Raw genomic sequence first — 19,249 nt, forward strand, 5'->3', positions numbered from 1 at the left:
AAATGTGATAATATAGGCACATTATGCACTACTCAACAGTTACAAGAGATAACTATTCTGGTCAATTCACCTATTTTTATACTTTATTTGCCTACTTAGCTTAGAATAAATCAACTTCATTGCTATGCAATGGAGAGGGTAGAAACATGAAACCGGCTGAAACGCACACGCCTTAGACAGTTACGAAACCCATTATTTCCTTACAGAGGAAATTTACAACGTGTTCCTTTTAATAAATGTCTCTAACAAACATCAACACTAAGGCCAACTGGGAGATAAAACAAACAACTAATACTCTCCGGAAGGAAAATCAACTTATCTTCACCTTCCTTTAACCAACAGGAATTCCGCTGAAATGTACTCTTCCATAGCATAGGGTTTGCAAACACCAATTCAGAATATAAACCACAGCACGCTAGGAGGTGGGGGAGAGGTATTCTAAGGCTTCACCGCCCTTGGTCAATGGGCCCCTATGATGGTCAGTATCGCGTCTATCGCAACCCATTGCTAGCAAGGCTGAAGTAGGAGCTCGCAGGTACACGGAGCTCCGCCGGCCAGATCACCATCCGCAGGGACCGCTCTTGCATCCAAGCTCCCAACCACCTGAACTGTCAGGGCCCTTCCAGGGTTTCCTACTGATTTTCATCACCCGGTCTACAGGTCTCCGCGCTGCAGGTACGGATGGCAAAGGAAAGGAGACGAGTCGCCGCCGGAGCAGGCAGCCGCGACGAAGCCAAACCTCTCGGACTCCGAACCGGCTGAAGTCCAGAGACCTTGGGAAAAGGTGCTGCCGACCTCAATCCTGCTCCGCCCGACCCATCCCCTCACCTGGGCGAGAGCCGAGGAAGCCCGGAACAGCTAGGGCCTCTCTCGGGGGAACGCTGAGGGCCTCGGCGGCCGCGGGGGTGACACCGAGCCGGATGCAGCCTGCGTAGCTCTGCCAGTGCCCACACCTTCTAGCCCGCCGCCCGGGCCGCCGCGCCAGGTCCAAACCCGGGCCGCAGCCACTGACACCCAAGGGGGCGGAGGAGAAGGCCAGGGGTCCGACGGCGGCCGGGCGGCACTGCGTCTGCGCCGACCGGTAACGTCACATGACAGCGACGCCGGCGCCTCGAATACGACACCGAGCCCCGCCCAACGCGAGCCCCGCCCAGAACCTAACGGCGCCCCGCCCAACGCGCCGCCCCGCCCGTCTCCTCCCCTCCGCGGCCTGGGAGCGGAGCTTGAACTTTAAGGTCAAGGTCAGGGGCGAACTTGAAAATCGCTTTACTACCCTACTCTCCTAAGGGGAAAGTTTAGTGACCTTCTTGATGCCAGGAGACAGATAAGCCCACGTAGACAAAGGAAGCTGACAAAAAGGAGACTCACATAGGTGTATGGTGTGCAATGAATCCACACGAGATACAGAGAAATCCTTCTGTGACCCGATCAACAGGGGGAGCCTGATTGTGTGAAAGGCTGACACACTGATCTCTCAACTAAGTCTTTTATGGCGATCATATTAATGAAAAGTGGTTTGATACTATTTAGTGGGCAAACCAAGGCAAACGACTTGCTGGAATTAAAGGCATATTGCAGATATTTATTTACGTGCCTGTTATGTACAAACTATTAGGAAAAGTGGAACGCAGGCTTAGCTCTGTGGAAGCTTCCGATTGCCTGAAGCAGATGTGGACTGTGCACTTAAAACAACCAGAAATGTAAACAGTAATATACCAGCAATAGCAAACAATGTTTAGCAGGGATTATTGACAAATTTAATCTACCCAAAACCTTGTGAGGGGTATTATTATCCCCATTTATCTCTATTTCACAAATTGGAAGATTAAAGCACATATTAAATAACTTGCCAACCTAGAGAGTTAGGGTTTGAACCCAAGGAGGGTGCTTCTCAAGTTCTGAATGTCTACATCTCTAGTTCTGACTTCCTTCCGGAGCACACTTCTTAACATTGCCACATGGGAGTTCCGCTCTTACCTCAAAAGGAACCAATATGAAACCAAATTTAAGATAATGTTAGAAAATATACAAAGTGCCACAATTAATTTTTACTGCATAAAAGGAAATGGAGACACAGGGGAAAGTGGTTTATGAAAGGACTGGATGAAAACCAAAAGGAGAAAAGCATACACCTGTCTTAGTTACTTCCCACTGCCACCTGGGCAGTTTTACTGTACTTATTTAAATAACTCTTCAGAGTTTATTTCTGCACCTCTAACGAAATTAATTTCAATAGTCTTTTTTCAAAGTCCAGAAGATTTCTAGTCATTCTTAGTCATCATTCCCTAGAAAGGTTTCAGGATGCCCACAAAGATTCAAATTTGGTATAGGCATGCTATGGATTTTGCCCAAGTGGGAAGCTAGCCCAGCAAAAATTCTCTGGACTAGAAATTACATAGAGATGATTCAGGTTTATCAAATAAAAATCTAAACTGAAAGTAAGTTGCCCTGGGGCTAAGGGGAAGAGTTCAGAGGGGTGAAGGAGGTAAAATTCACTATGGCCTTTCCCTAATTATGTGAAGGGACTGTGGAAATCTGGGTTTCTGTCCTTACTTCCTTCCCATTCCTGTGACCTAGAGCCATGCCATAACTACAAATCAGTATAAGACATCATCATAAAACTGGATTATTTACTTTAGAAATCTCTCCATTCTAAAGGCCTTTAATCTTTTGAAAATCGCCACTTTCTGTCATTTCCTGTGGCTCCCTAAATTTGCATGTCAAGGCTTACTGCCTTCTGCAGTCCCGCACCTACTTTCATTTTTCTTTTTTTTAAACATATTTTTTATTATAAAATTGTGGGGTACAGTTAACGGTGGTATAGAAATGTGCATCGTTCAGGCACCCTTGTTAATAAGGAGTGTCTCCCCGTATACTTCCATTTTTCAAGAGCATACCACAAAAATAAGATGTCAAAGAAACTGCCTTAAGAGAATTCAGTAAGAATTGCTCTAGTGGCCCGGTGCGGTGGCGCAAGCCTGTAATCCCAGCACTTTGGGAGGCCCAGGTAAGATGACTGCCTGAACCCACAGGTTGGAGAACAGCCTGGGCAACTTGGCTGGACCTCATCTCTACAATAAATCAAAAAATTAACTGGGCGTGGTAGCGCGTCCCTGTAGTTCCAGCTACTTGGAAGGCTGACGCGGAAGGATCGCCTGAGCTCAGCAAGTCGAGTTACGGTGGCCGTGAGCCTGTCACTTCACTCCAGCCTGGGCGATGGAGTGAGACTCCAACTCAAAAAAAAATAATAATAATTGCTCTAGTAACGAAGGCCCTCTAATAATTTTGTATGTGTTTTTAACTTTTTATTTGAAATAATTATAGATTCACAAGAAGTAGCAAAGATAGTAGAGAGTAGTCTCGTGTACCCTTCAGCCAGTCTTCTCCAATAGTTCTTTCTTATGTAATTATAGTATAATACAAAAACCAGTAATTTAACATGGGTACAATGTCTGTATGTACCTTTATGTCGTTTTATCACGCGTAAATTCATGTACATCACTGTAAACAATACACAACCCTTTTATCACCACAAACAGCTCCCTCATCTTACCCCTTTATAGACACACCCACTCCTCTCCCCATATCAAGTTGCTGCATATGTAAATAGCGTGTCCTATATTGCTGAGTAGTATTCCATTGTATGGATGTTCCACAATCACCCATTAAGAGACATTTTGGTTGTTCTCAGTTTGTGTAGTCTAGTGATTTTAAAAAGAAGGAAAGAAAAGTTACAAAATTTCCTTTGTTCCTCATTTCTTTTTGCCTGATGAAGACTAGATATTTTTAAGATGGGCCAAACTGAAAAGGTGAAGTTTTTATATTTCAGCTTTATCCCTTTCCCCTTAGTCCTCTAATTTTCCACTCACAGGTTTACATACAAAGGTCAGCCTCTGAGTCAGATTAAATCAGGCTATCCTCCTCATCTCTTTCTGGGAAATATTTCACTTCTATATTAACACCGTAAAAATGAATCAATGATGAAAATAAAAATGTTCAAGTTTGAAGAGATTGACTGCAATAAATCTAATGGTATAATTTTAGGCACAGTAAAAGGATTATTTAGGGAAAAATTGAATTGCTTTAAAAATAATCTACAGAGGTAGCCACTAAATTAATCAAGTCTAGTTGCCTTCGGTTTACATTGATATTTTCACCATGAAATTGCTTTACACTAGAGTAAAATAAAATTTATTTCAAAAATACACTAAATAATATCAGCAACTATTTATTAAATATTTGTTGAATACCAGGCACTTAACTAGTGCCTTATGTATACTATTTTATTTAATTCATAAGCAAACTCATAATGTAAATATCACTTGCAGATGAAGGAGTCTAAGGAAGTTAAATGACTTGCCCAAGGTCACACAAGCTAGAAGGTAGAATCAGAACTTGAACTCAAGTGCATCTAACTTCAACACCCATTATTTTTCACTACTCCATAATAGATCCAAGTAAGGAAATTTATTTCTCAAACTGTAGTAGTGTAGCAGGATAATAATGTAAAACCACAACTACTTAACAGATAATATAACAGTGTTAAAGCAGCATATTGTCTGCAGTTCTGGTGTATAGAGAAATTGAATGACACCAAGTTTAATATGTTAAAGTTGCTTTAATGCTTAATTCAGGTTTTTATTTCACTGCCATTTAACAATTTCTTAAAATTACAATTTCTTAAGCAATGTGAAGTGATACATGCCTATAGTCCCGGCTACTTGGGAAAGTGAGGTAGGAGAATGGCCTAATCCCAGGAGTTCCAGGCCAGCTTGAATAACACAGAGAGAGCTTTAAAAAAAATCACAATTAGGTTATGTATGAAGGGGGACCCCCAAAAACCTAGAATTTATTTATTAAAAACTGTATATTTATTCTTAAATGTTTAAACTTCAGTCACCTTCTAAGTACTCTGATGCAATGCATCTATTGAGAAGTGTTTTCCACTGCTCAAAACAGTTTTTGAACTTGTCAATTTTGATGCCTTTTAGTCCTTCTGACATTTTTTGTTTCACTTCTTTCACATCGGCAAAATATTTCCCTTTGAGGACTTTTTTCATCCAGGGAAACAAAAAAAGTCACCCGGGGTGAGATCAGGTGAATAGGGAGGATGGACACAGAGGTCATGCCAGTTTTTTTTTTGTTTTTTTTTTTTTGCCAAAAACTGCTGAGTGTGGTGTGGGCAAGGGCACTCATAAATTTCCTATCATGAAATGGGCAAATATGTTGAAAGAATCTCCATCTCCCAAAAAAAAATTCACTGAAACCTAACACAGCCTCTCACAACAATGATAGCTGGTATACTGATGCTGATGGGTTCTTAGAACAATTAACTAGCAGGGAAAGCCTTTACTACATGGGGCCCATCCTCCAAAAGATAATTCCAGGTTTTTTTGGGTTCTGCCTCATACAATTAAAGAGCATTTCTCAAATTGTTATACACTTTTTATAGCAAACACTAGGACATCAAATTGGAAGTTAAGTCTTTCTCTCTCTCTCTCTCTCCTCACACACACACACACACACACACACACACACACACACACAGTCAGTAATTAGTCCATAAAAACAAATTTTTTTGAAAAATTGATTCCTATATTTTTCCCAATACATCTGCTAAATGAAATTAATTGTTTCATTTCACTTACCCCTGACCAAGGAAGGCTCCAGTTCAAGTTCCTACCATTGCCATAAGTGCCCCAGGAGCTCTCAATGCTAAACCAACCAACCAACCAATGAGACTTAAGTTACACAAAATGCCATGTATATTTTAGGAAAAGTACAATTTCCCATTTTAAAGCAGATCCAAAAAAGTTAAAGGAACTGAACATCTATTTTGAAAGATGAATTTTGTATGTATCTTTTGATATACTAGAAAAAGTCATCTTTTAATTAATGACTTGGACTTTAAAATAACATATGAGGCCCTACAAATCAATAAATAAAACCAGCAACCTAATTAGCAAAAGATATGAACACATAATTCACACACACACACAAAATACATCTGGGCCTAAAACATTAGAAAAGATGTTCTTCATTCTCAGAAAAAAAGGCCGGTTAAAGCTACAAGGAACTGCCATTTCTTTTCAATTGATAAAGCTAAAAAAAAAAAAAGGATAACTTGGTGTTAAAAAGGGTTTGGGAAGCAGGAAAACACTTGCCTTGCTGGTGGATATTAACTGACTTAATTTTGCTGTAGAGCAATATATCAATATCTTGTTTAAACTTTAAATGCTCATATCATTGACCTAACAATTCCACTTCTAGAAATGAATCATTCAGATATCTTCATATATGACCATTGCTACATTGTTCATAAAAGTAAGATTATTACCCTTAAAGTGTTCATTTTTAGAAGACTAGTAAAAAATTATGGAACATCTGTAGAGTTGTGAAAAGGAACGTAATAGCTGCAAATGTACTAATATGAGATGATATATAGTATTTATTATAAATAAGGTAAAGAGAAAAAACATATGTACATGTGTGAAAAATAATAAGTAAATAGGCAAAACCCAATAAATTGACTTTAAAGCATACTAGTCAAAAGATTAAACTGGGCAAAAGTCAAAATTTCCAGTCAACTGACAAATAGTCTAAAAAATAACATATGTATACATACATGCATATTATTTCTATCTAAATATAGAGACTTACATAGATCTCTATCTCTATGGATAGATGATTGATAGATAGATAGATAGATAGATAGATAGATAGATAGATATCTTTTAGACATAGGATGTATATGGAAAAATGTTGAAGAAACTGGTATTTAATAACAGTGACTGTCAGTGAAAAAAGGGAATTAACAGGTGTCCTGGACCAGGATGAGGCTGTAGAAAGATTTCTCTTTCCCTATACATTCATTTATAACATCCAAGTTTTATGATGTGTGTATTACCTATTCTAAAGTAAAATAAAGAGTTTGATGGACTATAACTTTTTCTTTAGCTCTCTCATCAATTTATACTTTCTCCCTCCACACTGTCAATGAATCTACACTTGTTTTAGCTTACCAGAGCTGCCGTATCAGAACACCACCAAACAGGTGGTGCAAACAACAGAAATGTATTTTCTCACACTTCTGCAAGCTAGCAGTCCAAGAGCAATTTGCCAGCAGATTCAGCGTTTCCTAAGACCTCTATCCTTGACGTTCTTCTTCCTGTGTCCTCACATTGCCTTTTGTGCAATCACATCCCTGTTGTCCTCCTGTGTGTTCCAATATCTTCTTACAGGACCACCCATTCTGTTGGATTAGGGTCCACCCTAACAGCCCATTACAACTAACTTACTTATATTTTTAAAGGCTCTGTCTCCTAATACAGTCACGTTCTGAGGTACCGAGGGTTAGGGCTCCAACATGTAAGTTTTGAGGTAACACATTTCAGTTGACATAACACTTGTCAATTATGATGTTTTCCTAGAACTAGTTTTTCTCACTTTTAAACTTCTACAATTCTTTGACACGTACATGCCACACACTTTATTTTAAAACTCTTGCAATCTTTATTTTGTATTTTACTATCTTGTTCAATTATCTTATCTTTAAAAAAAAAGAAACGTAGAGTTTTAAAAATGTATAAGTTATCATTTGATCTTGTGTATGTTCCACAGAAGGCTGAAAGGTGGGAAAAATTTCCCCCCTTTTCCCTTAGAATTACACCAGACCACTCTTTGCATGTGTGCTAGCCTAAGAGACAAAATCTTATCTCTCTAATAAACTCTTCCTACTGCCTTTGTAGCTACTGTGTTTCTGCAGTTCATTAGTTATCGATCACCAATCTCAATTCCTCAGATCACAACATAAAAATTGTTTTGTTTTGGGTTTTGGGGGGTTTGCTATGTCTCTATTTTTCTTCTACACTTCCGTCAAGAAATATGTATTTAACATCTGGTATGTCAGACACTGGACTAGGCCTTAGGTATGCAGAAATAAGTAAGGCAGGTGTGGTACCCACCCTTGAGGTACTTATAGTCAGTGACAGAGATAGATAATAAACCAAAAGTTACATTCTAATCTATCATTACCCTCTGTCTTAGTGCATTTGTGTTGCTATAAATGAATACCTGAGGCTGTAATTCACAAAGAAAAGAGGTTTTTGTGACTCAGTTTCTGCAGGCTGTGCAAGAAGTGTGGTGTCGGCATCTTCTTCTGGTGAGGGCCTCAGGAAGCTTCCACTCATGCCAGAAGGTAAAGGAGAACAGGCATCATGTGGTGACAGAGGAAGGAAGAGATGGGAGGGAGGGCCCAGGCTCTTTTCAACGACTAGCACTGGAGGAGGGGGATCTCTTGTGAGCGCTAACAGAGGGAGAATTCACATTACCACTAGAATGGCCTCAAACCATTCATGAGGGATCAACTCCCATGAACTAGACACTTCTCTTTAGGCCCCTCCTCCAACAGTGGGAGTTAAATTTTAACAAGAGATTTGGAGTGGACAGATATCCAAACTACATCACCATCTAATGATTCCTGTTCAAGATGATTTTTTCCTGCTCCAATCCACATTAGGTTCAAACTCTTGACAGTATATGACAGAAACCAATGAAAGTTGACCTAAGTAAGGGTAGTGAAAGGACTGACCCTCATACGCTTTAAACATGGGAAGCAGGTTGGCTTCAGGCCACTCGTGAGGCTCACAGCCAAATCCTCAGGAGCAGGCTTGGCTCTGTCTCTCAGCAAAGCCCTTCAATACATTGGCTTCAGTCTCTTGTTTCCCATAGGAGCAAGATGCTAGCAGAGCTCCAAACCTCTATTCTCCTTGTTTTTTTGATCTGGCAAAAAAAAAAAGCAAGAGTCTTAAGTCTCCTTGGGTCTCATTAACTGCTCCTGAGTCCCATGCTTATCTCTGATCCAATTGTGGTGGCCGTATGAACTACGATTATGATGTTTATATCACTCAGCAAATATGAGTATATAAGGTTAGCAGAAAATGTAAGATTCTTTAAATATGAAATGTGTTAGATTATTGCATCATCTTTCAAATTGAGAAGTATAGACAATAATCAAAAGCACTAGCTAATGGTAAGTTTATTTTTAAAGTATTGTTCACTAAATGGAAATTTTTAAAAATTGTGTGATATTTCACATTCAAATGACGGGTGTGATATTTATTGATTTGAAAACTTTTTTTGGCTTTTTTATATAAATTTTTTGTTATCTGTAACTAATTGTTCCTTCCTTCCTTTATTTAATAGCCATTTATTGAATGTTTACCTTATGCCAGACACAGTGCTAGGCCTGATTACAAAGATCTGTAAAACCTAATTCCTTCCTTTCAGAATTTACAATCTAGAAGGGGAAAAAGTTTTTTAAAAAGACAAAAATTGGAAATCACTGAGATACATACTTTATCATTGACATAATGGTAGCACAATGTTGGAACTTGCTCTAATTTGGAGGGTGGAGTGCATGGCAACTTGAGCACTTAGCATGAGCCAATATATTTTTGCTAAGCATGTTATACATATCAATTTATTTGTTTCTCACAAGAAGATATGGCAACCTAAAATCAGGATAGTACAGAAATGAAAGCAGATGTCATGCAAACATGTGACTAGGTGCTAGTGTTTCCTTTTAATATTATTAAGTTAAAATTAAAACTTTCCTAATCTAAAAATATAAGTACAATATAGCAATGCACAACCAACATCTAAATATGCAGTGGCAATCAGGTTTGAAAACTGGGTTAGTCAAGGAGTTTTCAAAGGAAGCCATAAAAGTGGAAAATGTTACAATGATACAGTCAAACTTATTATGATATCAAAAGTGAAGACATTGTATCAAGATGTGTGAAAATAGAAATGGAAACAAAAAATAATCTATTATTGCAGAATGGAATATACTAGTAGCAATAAAACTCAAAGCCAGTAAGAGACAGTATTTTAAATGGAAACTAGCATAATTACCACCTTACTTTCCTTGAAATGCTTCCTCTTTCTTATTAGTGTGACTCCATTCTTTTCTACATAATTTTAGCAACTTTCTGATAGTTTCAAAAAGTAGCTACCTGTGTCTGATTAAAAGCGGAAGTGAAAGTTGTCTGTCTGAAAAAAATTGTTTCAATGAAGAATGGCATATACTATTCTCATTCTAATAACCAACTTTTGCACATATTTAATCAAATAAACCTAGGATAAAGCTACAACTTTAGGAAGAAGTTTTCAAAGACTTAATTACTGTATTTTCTGCATAGCCTCCAATAGACAATGAAACCGAAGTTATAAGTCTCCTTACCACCACATAACACATCATGATGATAAAATGTGACCATCAGAAGTACTGAATTCTACAATTAATTGTTGCAACATGTTTCTCAGTGAGCACTATAGCTATACAAATCAACCACGGTATTTGGAATTAGATCGCTGCCTATATCCCTGTATTTATTAAAACAATAATTATTAATCAATTGGTTTTGCTTAACAATTGCAGCTCTGTTCTATGTTCTAGCTATATAATGATGAAAAAAATCTCCTTACCTTTATGGAACATATATCCTTTGAATGGAAACAGCTAATATCCAAGAAAATAAAGAAATTTGATTGTTTTAGATAGTCTTGTGTATGAAGGAGAAAATAAAACAGAATAATGTGATAATGATGACTTTAACTTTATTATTTTTAATTTTTAATTTTAAATATGTTGGGTATAATTCACAGTTAGGTATACAAATATTCATTATGTAGGTACCCTTATTGTTGAGGTGTGCCCTCCCTCCCCTGGCAGTTTCCACTACTGACAATACTACAATTTCTTATAGTATTATGATAGTTGTACAAGGTCCACTTATGAGTGAGAACATATGATACTTGGTTTTCTGTTTCTGTGATAGGTCACTGAGTAGTATATACTCTAAGTCCCTACAAGTTGCTGCCAAGTTCATGATTTTGTCCTTCCAAATGGCTGTGTAATATTCCATCATGTATATGTAACACGTTTTTTCAAGCCAGTCCTCCTTAGATGGGCAGCATGGGTGGTTTCATGTTTTTGCTATTGTGAACAATGCTGCAATAAACATACATGTCCAGATATCTTTTTCATAGAGTGATCTGAGTTCCTCTGGGTATATTCCCAGTAGGAGGATTACAGGGTCGTATGGGAGGTCAATTTATAGATCTTTTAGGAATTGCTACACTGTTTTCCACAGATGTTGTACTAGGTTAAACTCCCACCAACAGTGTAGAAGTGTTCCCTTTTCTTTACCAGCATCTGTTGATTTTTGAGTTTTTGAAGATGGCTATCCTGACTGAAGCTAGGAGGTATCTCAGAGTGGTTTTAATTTGCATTTCTTTGATGACTAGTGAGGCTGAGCATTTTTTCATGTATCTGTCGCTGTTAGTAAATCTTCTTTGAGAAGTGTCTATTCATATCTTTTGGCCACTTTTTAATGGGGCTGTTTGGTTTTTTCCTTTTGGTATGGTTGAGATCCTTGTAGATCCAAGATGTTAGGCCTTTGTCAGATATATAATGGGCAAATATTTTTTTCCTAGTCTGTGGGCTGTCTCCCTGGTCTCTCAATTGTTTCTTTGGCATTGTAGAAGCTTGTCAGTTTGATGAGATCCCACTTGTCTATCTTAACTCTTATGGCATGGGCACTTGGAGTTTTGATCAGGAATTGGTTGCCAATTCCAATTTTCATAAGGGTGTCTCCTGTATTTTCTAAGGTTCTTATAGTTTGAGGTTTTACATTTAGGTCTTTGATTCATTTAAAGTTGATTTTTGTGTACGGTGATAGGGGTCTTGTTTTAATATTCTGCAGGTGGCCAACCAGTTTGCCCAGCACCATTTGCTGAATAGGTCCTCTTCTCCCCAGTGCTTGATGGTAGAGGCTTTGTCAAAGATAGGTTCGTTAAGAAATTGAGGTTTTGTTTCTGGAATCTCTGTCCTGTTCCATTGGTCTATATGCCTGTTCTTGTACCAATACCAGGTTGTTTTGATTAATGTAACTTTTTAATAATGTTTAAAGTCTGGGAGTGTGATGCCTCCTGCTTTGTTTTTTTTGTTGTTGTTTGTTTGTTGTTTTGTTTTTTTGGCTGATCATTGTTTAGGCTATTCGTGGTCTTTTATGTTTCCATATGAATTCATGTGTTGTCATTTCCAGGTCTGAGAAGAATGCTGCTGGTAATTTAATGGGTATTGAGTTAAGTTTGTAGATTGCCTTAGGTAGTATGAACATCTTAACAATGTTGACTCTTCCAATCCATGAGCATGGAATATTTTTCCATTTGTTTGTCTCATCTTAGATTTCTTTAAGCAGTTTTTTGTAGTATTCAAAAGGTCTTTGACTTCTCTGGATAGGAAGATGCCAAGGTATTTCATGTTTTTGTGGTGAATGTAAAGAAGATTGTGCTTTTTATTTAAGTTTCTATTTGTTTATTGTTGGTGTATAGGAATGCGACTGACTTTAGCACATTTATTTATATCCTGAGACTTTGCCAAAGTCCTTTATCAGTGCAAGAAATTTTTTGACAGATTCTTTTGGGTTGTCACAGTATAGAATCATGTTGTCTGCAAAGAGGGATAACAACTTCCTCTTTTCCTATTTGGATACAACTGATCTTCTTCTCTTGTGTGATTGCTCTAGCTAGGACTTCCAATACTATGTTGAACAGGAGAGGTGATTGTGGGCATCCTTTTCTTGTTCCAGTTTTCAGGGGAAAAGATTCCAAATTCTGACTGTTTAGCAGTAGGTTGGCTGTGGGTTTCTCATAGACGGCTCTCACTATTTTGAGGTATGTTCCATCTATGCCTAGATGTTCATGAAGGGTGCTGGATTTTATAGAAAGCTTTTTCCGTGTCTAACACTATAATCATGTGGTTTTTGCCTTAGCATCTGTTGATGTATTTAATTACATTTATGGTCTTGTGGTTGTTGAACCAGCCCTGCATCCCGGGGATGAAGCCTACTTGGTCATGGTGGATAATTTTTGAGATGTGTTGTGGATCTGGTTTGCTAGGATCTTATTGAAAATTTTAACATCTATGTTCACCAAGGATATTGGCCTGTAGTTCTCTTTCTTTGTTACCTGTTTTGGGTATCAAAGTGATGTTAGCTTCATAAAATAATTTGAGGAGAGTTCCATTTTTCTTAATTGCCTGGTATCAGCTCCCCTTTATATGTTTTTTTAGAATTCTGCTGGAAAGTCATCTGGTCCAGTGCTTTTTTCTTTTTTTGTAGATAATTTTCTTATGAAATAGTCAATTTCCTGGGTTGTTATTGGTCTATTTAGGGTCTTGATTTCTTCTAGTTTCAACCTGGAGAGGTTGTGTGATGTCAGAAAATCCTTCATTTCTTTTAAGTTTTCAAGTTTGTTTCCATACAGGTGTAGATAGTAATCTCTGATAATCTTTTGTATTTCTTCAGGATCAGTTGTGACTTCATCTTTTGTGTTTCTGATCATGTTTATTTGGGCCTTTTCTCTATTTTTCATGGCCAAACTAGCTAGGGATCCACCAGTTTTGTTTATTCTTTCCACAAACCAGTCTTTGGTTTCATTTTTTTGGTGTGTATTATATTTTTGTCTTCTATGGCCCAAGTTTGGGCTTTTATTTTGGTAATCTGGATTCTTTTGCTAAAGTTAGAGTTTTTGTGGTCTTGCTTTTCCAGCTTCCTTAGGTGACTTGTTAGGCTGTCAGCTTGTGATCTTTCCATTTTTTTCATGTATGTTTGTAGAGATATGAATTCTGCTCTTAGGACTGCTTTCATGGCATCCCAGAGATTTTGGTAAGATATTTCTTCATTTTCATTTGTTTCCAGGTATCTTTTAATCTCTGGTTTGATTTCCATGTTGACCCTGGAGTTGTTTAGCATCATGGTGTTTATTATCCATGTCTTTGTGTGTTTTGGGGATCTTTGTAGGTGTTGATATTTATTTTTATTCCACCATGATCTGAGAAGGTGCATGGCAGAATTTCAATCTTATAAAATTTGTTTAACTTTGTTTATGGCTGAGGATGTGGTTGATCTTAGAGTATGTTCCATGTGGTGATGAGTAGAATGTATATTCCATGGTTGTTGGGTGGAGTGTTCTGTAGGTATCAATTAAGTCCATTTGGTTAAGCATCACATTGTGGTTCCAGCTCTCCTTGTTGACTTTTCATCTTGATGATCTGTCTAGGGTTGTTAGTGGGATATTTAAGTCCCCAGCGATGATAGAGTCAATATCTTTTTTTAGATTACCTAGAAGCTGCTTTATGAAAGTTGGTGCTCTTATGTTGGGTGCATATATGTGTAGGATGGAAATTTCTTGTTGATGGATTGAACCTTTTATCATTATGTACTGATATGCCATATCTTTTTAAATTTTTGATAGCTTAAAGGGTATTTTGTCTGATATTAAGGTCATGACTCCTGCTTTCTTTTGTATTCCGTTTGCCTGAAATTTTGTTTCCCATTCTCTTACTTTGAGTCTGTGAGTGTCCTTTTTGGTGAGATGAGTCCCTTGGAGACAATATATTGTAGCCTCATAATATTTTATCCAATTTGCCATTCTATGTCTTTTCAGTGGTGCATTTAGTCCATTCACATTCTGGCTAATTATTGAGATGTAAGAGTTTATCCCTGTGATGAGGTTCATACAGAGTTTGTTTTTGTTGCTGCTGTTTGTTTGTTGTCTTTGATTTTTGGGTTGATTCATGTGTATTTTAAATTTTTTCCCTGCATTCTTGGGAAGGCATTGTCATTCTTTTTTCCTTTCTTTTGTGTTTAATACTTTCTTAAGTGTTTCTTGTAGAGCTGGTCTAGAGGCAGTGTAAATACTTAGGGATTAAATGTCTGGGAAGAATTTTAATTCTCCATCAATGATGAAACTTAACTTAGCTGGGTAGGTAATTCTTGGTTGAAATTGATTGTCCTTGAGAACTTTGAAGATTGAACTCCAAGCTTTCCTAGACTGAAGTGTTTCTGTAGATAAGTCTGCTGCTATTCTAATTGGTCTTGCTGGGAGGTAGGCTAACTTTTCTCTCTTGCTGTCTTTGGATTTTTCTTTTATACCTACTTTGTACAGGTGAATTACTATGTGTCTAGGAGTTGGTCTTCTCATTTGTTTTCTTGAAGGAGTTCTTTGAACCTCTTATGTTTGATGGCTGCATCACTGACAAGCTGAGGGAAGTTTATCTGGATAATTTCATGGAATGTTTGTTCCAGGGTGGTCTCTGTCTCTCTATCTGCCTCAGCAATTCCAATTAATCTTAGATTTGACCTCTTGAAATAATCGCTCATCTCTTGGAGGTTTTGTTCTGTCTTTTTAAGCTTCTTTTCCATGTTGTTAACAGTTTGGGTTAGTTTCATATTTTGGTCCTCAAGCTCTGAGATTTTTTCTTTTGCTTGGTTAATTTTTCTCTCCATGCTTATCAGTTTGTTATTTATTTCATTCACTGTATTTTTTATTGCTGTCATCTCAGTTATCGACTCCTTCATTCTTTCTTCTTTTCTCTCCTCATTTCTGTTTATTCTCTCTATTAATATCTTGACATCTGGGTTGTGGTTTGAGATCAGTCATTCTGGGGGCTCTTCAGTGCTTGAGTTCTGAAGTCTATATTCTCAGTAGCCTGCCTCCCAGGCATCTGTGTGAGACTCATATTCTCCCTTTGGTTTTTCTTCATTTGTGTAGGTTTTCCTCCCTGGTTTTTGTTGTTGTTGCTTGCTGTTTTGTTTTTTAACCTCTTCTTTAATTCTGTTATTTAGTGATGGGGGATAGCTTTTATTTCTGTTTGCTCAATCTATTTTTCCTTATGTAGATCCTCTGGTTTTGTTCAATTCTGAAGCTGGACTGGGGGTGGGAGCCCGTGCTTTTTGCAGTTTTGAGATTTAACTAAGGAGGCAGCTGTGATTCAGATGCTATCTGCAGATTCCAGTATCTGCTGACAAGTGTGTGGGCTCTCTGGCACTCTCTTCCCACTGATTTGCAATCTTTCCATGCAGTGGAGCTGTCTGTTTGCTCCCTAAAAGCAAAATGAGATGAGAAGAATGGGAAAAGGAAGGAGGAAGATGAAAGGAAGGTGGAGAGAGAGAAGAAGAGGGTAAACAGATAGATGGACCAACTAACAAATAAACAGAGAAACAAACAAATGCAGAAAAAACAAAAAAGACAAAAACACACAGATAATCATGCAAACAAACCAACAACCCCCCCCATTGGTGTACTTTTCCTCAAAAATAACAAAAACCCATACACAAACAGAAAATTTGAAAAAAAAAATTAAAACAACAAACAATGCAAGTACAAAAATGTAAATAAAAAACAGAAAGAGAGAAGAAAAAAGCAAAATCTAAAACAAAAAACAAACAAGAAGAAAAAAAATTCACTTTTGGCCATTTCTGTAGGAAGTGTCTCTGGTCTCCAGCTCCTCCTCTCCACTCTCAGTGCAGGCTGATAAGGTTGCTCCTAGTGTGGGTCAGATGATCCATGAACTACTGTGGAAGAATGGATCAGATCCCAACTCACCCTCCTTGCTGTTGCTGTTGTCAAGTCGCCCATTCAGATCTGCTATGTCTGTGCCTGTTCCAGCATGAGGGAGGGGCGTCTGTCTCTCCAAGTCTGATGAAAAGATAACCTCTGGGTCCCAAGATGGAGGCTGGGTGGAGCTGGGCAGGGCAATGCAGGTTTCTGTCTGGTCTGGGACTGAGAAGATGGCTCCTATTGTCATCTCGTTACTGGCTTTGGAGCTTTATTCCAGATTTCTACAGTTCCTTCTCCTCATGCCCAATTTGCTGCTGTGGATGATGGCATAGGCCAGGTGCCAGGTGGTGAGGGGTAGTTGTTCTCTGCTGCCTTCTCTCAAGAAAGTCTCAAGAATGGCAGATGATCTTGAGCACCTGGGTCTCCAATCTCAGGGTGGTGGTGAGTTGCAGTCACCCCTGGAGAAGAACCCCAGGTGTCTGAATATGAGTATCCTCTCAGATGGGCTTTCACTCACCCACCAGCACACACCCACTCACGCAGGGAATCTTTATGGACATTTGCTTTTGCAAAGACTCTCACAGTCCAACCTGTTCCATTGCCATCTTGCCCAGAAGCCCCTGACTTTAACTTTAAGTGCTAGTGGTCAGAGAGAGGAAGCAAGAAAATATACAAACATGTAAGTTGCTGGTTTTAGTAATGTAGTATGGTTATGTAAGATGTTATTGGAGAAAACAGGGTGAGAGATACACAGAACTCTGTATCTTTTTTTTCAACTCCTGTAAACATACAACTCTGTGCTGAGGCCCGTGAAGAAAAAGAAGAGGAAACATTGAAAAAACTGGAGGCTTTAGCGAAGGAGACAAGAAAGATAGCTCTGAGGCAGTGGTATTTGAACAGACATCAGAAAGACAAAGATAAATTGGTTGTGTGAAGGAGAACAGTCACATTCTAGAGAGGAAAAGCACATACAGAGGCCCTGAGGTAGTCAAACCTTGAAGTGCACAAGGACTTGAAGGAAGATATATTTGACCAGGTACTGCAAAGAAAAAAGATTTCTATAGGAGAATAAGGTTGATGAGATAGGAAAAGAACTTTGATATTTTTGAGGCATTGTACTATCTGGAAATCACTTTTTAATTTTAAGCCCCAAATCAACAGTATGGTGACTCTCCCTAAGCTAAAATACATACCTTGGTTATTACTGCATTGTCTAAATTATTCATTTGTGACAATGTATACTACAGCCCCTTACACTTTAATATGCATACAGATCATCTGGGATCTTTTTAAAATATAGATTCTTATTCAAGTTCTGGTGTAGGCCCTAATATTCTGTATTTTCAACAAATTCCCAGGCAATATTGATATGTTACAGTTCTGTGTACCAGACTTTGAGTATCAGATTTGTCTATGATAACAAATTTGGAATTTATATCAAGTTCAACGGGAGTCCACTGAAGAAGTTTAAGAAGAGACAATCTGTCTGATCCTGTGCCTTGTACCTCCAAGAGACTCATTATGTACTAAGGCCAGGCTATTCTCTGTCTCCTCCAGCAGGTATTTGGTTAGAAGACTGTTTCTTCTTTGTCACCTTGCATTCTCTTCAGGGCTTAACTCCAGGTGCTAAGTCAGGTCAGTCATATCAAATAAATCAGCAAGGTCCAAATTACTTCCCAAAAGATTTTGAGGACTAGTATACCTCTTCACATATTAACATCTTCACTTTTTCATCATAAGTTTAAATTGTTACAAAAGATGTAATTTTCTAGACTATTATAAATAATAAAATTTTTAAATAAAACTTTAACATCACTATTTTAAATGTATTCAATGGGATCTAAAGATTATACTCATGTATATCTACTGTCATTCACTTAGAAATAATAATAAACAAGGTCATTCTTAAGAGCTGCAAATTTTGAATTACCTATTTTTCTCTCTGAGCTTGTAATTTCATCATACTTCCCTCACAGAATGCTATCCTTGTATAATATATAGTTAATACTTGAAAGTCTTTTAATGATCACCTTTTTATCTATAGCAAATTATGTAAACAAATACAAATTTAATCTAAATGTTATTTATTTAATTTTTTATTAAACATATTTTTTATTTTAAAATTGTGGGGCACAGTTAAGGGTGAGGTATACAAATATGCATCGTTCAGGCACCCTTGTTGATAAGGGGTGTCCCCCCATCCCCAGACAGATATTGACTACTGTTAATCCCACCCCCCTTCCCCTCCTTGCCCCCCCAATAGTTTCCCAGCACTGTCAATTCTTTTCTTATAGTATTATGATAGATGTTCAAAACCCACTTATGAGCGAGAACATGTGATACTCAGATCTTTGTTTCTGTGAGAGATCACTCAGTATTATAAACTCTAGTTCCATTCAGGTTGCTGCAAAATTCATGATTTTGTTCTTTTTTATGGCTGCATAGTATTCCATCATGTATATGTACCAAATTTTTTATAATCCAGTCTTCTTTTGATGGACAGCATGGTTGCTTCCAGGTTCTTGCTATTGTGAACAATGCTGTGATAAACATTTGTGTGCAGGTATCTTTTTTATAGAGTGATTTGAGTTTTTCAGGGTGTATACCCAGTAGGGGGGATTGTAGGGTCATATGTGAGGTCAATATTTAGAGCTTTTAGGAATTGCCACACTGCTTTCCACAGAGGTTGCACTAGTTTACACTCCCACCAACAGAAGTGTTCCCTTTTCACCACATCTTCTCCAGCATCTGTTATTTTTTGAGTTATTGATAATGGCCATTCTGACTGGAGTTAGGTGGTATCTCAGTGTAGTTTTAATTTGCATCTCCTTGATGATTA

At 37.9% G+C, this 19,249-nt stretch overlaps 1 protein-coding gene across 1 annotated transcript in view; it reads left to right on the forward strand.

The window, feature by feature from the left end:
* The first annotated feature begins 462 nt into the window (after window positions 1-462).
* LOC103270892 (plasminogen activator inhibitor 1 RNA-binding protein-like) overlaps window positions 463-19,249 on the forward strand; it is a 43,706-nt gene continuing 24,919 nt past the window's right edge. Inside the window, 4 exon segments of the mRNA XM_021717736.1 lie at window positions 463-521; window positions 661-784; window positions 887-1,081; window positions 1,531-1,700. Coding sequence (XP_021573411.1) covers window positions 463-521; window positions 661-784; window positions 887-1,081; window positions 1,531-1,700 — 548 coding nt within the window.

This window comes from Carlito syrichta, unplaced genomic scaffold (genome assembly GCF_000164805.1).
Source record: "Carlito syrichta isolate Samal-C Ts95f unplaced genomic scaffold, Tarsius_syrichta-2.0.1 Scaffold310650, whole genome shotgun sequence".
Lineage (NCBI taxonomy): Eukaryota > Metazoa > Chordata > Mammalia > Primates > Tarsiidae > Carlito > Carlito syrichta.